The sequence below is a fragment of the Lipotes vexillifer genome, unplaced genomic scaffold, assembly GCF_000442215.2.
Source record: "Lipotes vexillifer unplaced genomic scaffold, Lipotes_vexillifer_v1.1 scaffold890, whole genome shotgun sequence".
Classification (NCBI taxonomy): domain Eukaryota; kingdom Metazoa; phylum Chordata; class Mammalia; order Artiodactyla; family Lipotidae; genus Lipotes; species Lipotes vexillifer.
In genome coordinates, this window is record NW_006776053.1 from 1,145,521 (window position 1) to 1,147,631 (window position 2,111).

The window sequence follows — 2,111 nt, forward strand, 5'->3', positions numbered from 1 at the left end:
GGCCTCTCCCGTTGCGGAGCACAGGCTCCGGACGCGCAGGCTCAGCGGCCCTGGCTCACGGGCCCAGCCGCTCCGCGGCACGTGGGATCTTCCCGGACCGGGGCACGAACCCTTGTCCCCTGCATCGGCAGGCGGACTCTCAACCACTGCGCCACCAGGGAAGCCCCCAGCTCCAATTCTTAATCCTCCTCCACTTCAGCTGCCTCAGCTCCCAGCCCCCGGTCCTGCCTCCCTAATCTGAAGCCAGCTAACCCCACGCCAATCGCCAGTTTCCAACTCTGTTGATTCTCAGCCCTAAGGCCTCGACTCAATCTCAGCTCTTCCGCTCCCCAACTACTCGGGGCTCCAGTGCCACCCAAAATATCAGGCCCACCCAACCCCACTCCCTGGATCTCCCAGTGCGGCCAGTACGCCCACTACTATGGGACAGCTGGAGGATGCAGCTCTGGACGGGGGCTGGCTCCCGAGAGACACGGTCCTGAGGTCACCTCTTCTAGGCGTGCCTGTGGCCATCGTGGCCATCACCCTGGCCGTGTCCCCCCATGACTACGTGGCCACTGGGCACTGCTGGCTCAATGTGCACACAGACGCCATCTGGGCTTTTGTGGGGCCTGTGCTGACCGTGAGCGGGGAGGCCTGGGGGCCCTGCAGGGGAGGGATGTGTCGGGGAAGGGGGAGGGTGCCCCCACTGATACCAGATCTCCAGGCCAATACCTGCATCCTGGTCCGTGTGGTGATTGTCACCGTGTCCAGGGCCCGCCGCCGTGCCTGCACGCTGAGCCCGCAGCCCTGTGTGCAGCAGCAGATCCCGATCCAGATGTGGTGAGGCCCCAGACTGGGGGAGTCAAGAAGAAGTGGGGGGAGCCAGGTGTGGCCATGTGTGCTTATGAGTGCAAGGCTATAAATGAGCATATGTCTGCAGTGTGTCTGTGCTGCATGTGCACACATGCTCATGCGTGTGGGCGTGTGGAAGTCTGTGCCCATGCGTGTTACCTGTGCGGATGGTAATTGAGCCTGTGTGTATATGACGTGGGGTGTGGACACCAGCCACTGTCCTGGGGACTCACCTTCTGCAGAAAGCACTCATGGCCTGGTGGGGACAAGGTAGAGGAGACCCCCAAGTCAGGCAGTCCCTAGAAGTTCAGGTTCAGGGTGAGAATCTAGGTCTCTACCCCTGCCAAGAATCCCCATCACTCTCCAGGACCGTATCCTGCTGGAGCGGGCACACCACCCCCAGCCTTCCTCCTCACCACCATCCCTCTGCCAAGGGCAGGGCAGCCCAAGCCAGTGGGGCCTGAAAAGCCAGGCAGCCCCAGGGGTCCCCTTCCAGACTCCATACCCCCTGGACCCACTGTCCAGGCCTCAGCCCTCCCCCTGGACAGCTGCCACTCCCTTCCTTTGAGCCCCGCTTGGGTCTGGGACCCTATCTCCCCAGTGCCACTACCCCTACTCATGTCACTCTGGGTGTCTGAAAAGGGGCCACCAGGTCCAGCCGTAAGTTCCAGCTACACCTAAGTCCTGAGCCTCAGTCCCCAGTCTGCAGCCCCGACCCCTCTCCAGGCACCTTCCAAGGGCTGCCCTCCCCAGAACCCCGTGGGGAGCCCTCTGGCCCCCTGGCCTCCCTCAGTCCAGCCTGCTGTCCCACGGGGCCGCCGTGAAGCCAGTGTTGGTCCTACTGCCCGTCCTGGGCCTGACCTGGCTGGTCAGCGTGCTGGTGCACCTCAGCCCGGCCTGGGCCTACGCTACCGTGGGCCTCAATTCCTTGCAGGTACCTCCGGGCCCTGGGCTGTGTGGGACCAGGGCTCCGCCAAGCACTGGAGCCCAGAGGGCGTGGCTGGTTTGTCAGGGGGCTGGGGAGGGAGTGTCCTCTCTGTCATGGGAGTCACCAGCAGCCTCGGGGACACTGTCAAGGGGAGGGTGGGTGAGGGGGAGAGTGGAAACAAACCTCCAATCAAAGAGCAGTATCTCAGGGAGGATTTGGGGGCCCATTTGGCAGTTGAAGAATCTGAGGCCCAGAAAGGGGGTGGCTAAGATGCCTCGTGCCCTGACGCTCAAGGGCGCAGCAGAAGTTCCAGTCCCCAGGCTGTGCTAGAGCCACTTCCGGCCTCAGC

The 2,111-nt window shown here is 63.3% G+C and overlaps 1 protein-coding gene across 1 annotated transcript in view; it reads left to right on the plus strand.

Moving 5' to 3' along the window:
* ADGRD2 (adhesion G protein-coupled receptor D2) overlaps window positions 1-2,111 on the plus strand; it is a 29,136-nt gene that overhangs the window by 18,842 nt on the left and 8,183 nt on the right. The window contains 3 exon segments of the mRNA XM_007450256.1: window positions 498-622; window positions 707-821; window positions 1,647-1,768. Of these exon segments, the coding sequence (XP_007450318.1) occupies window positions 498-622; window positions 707-821; window positions 1,647-1,768 (362 nt within the window).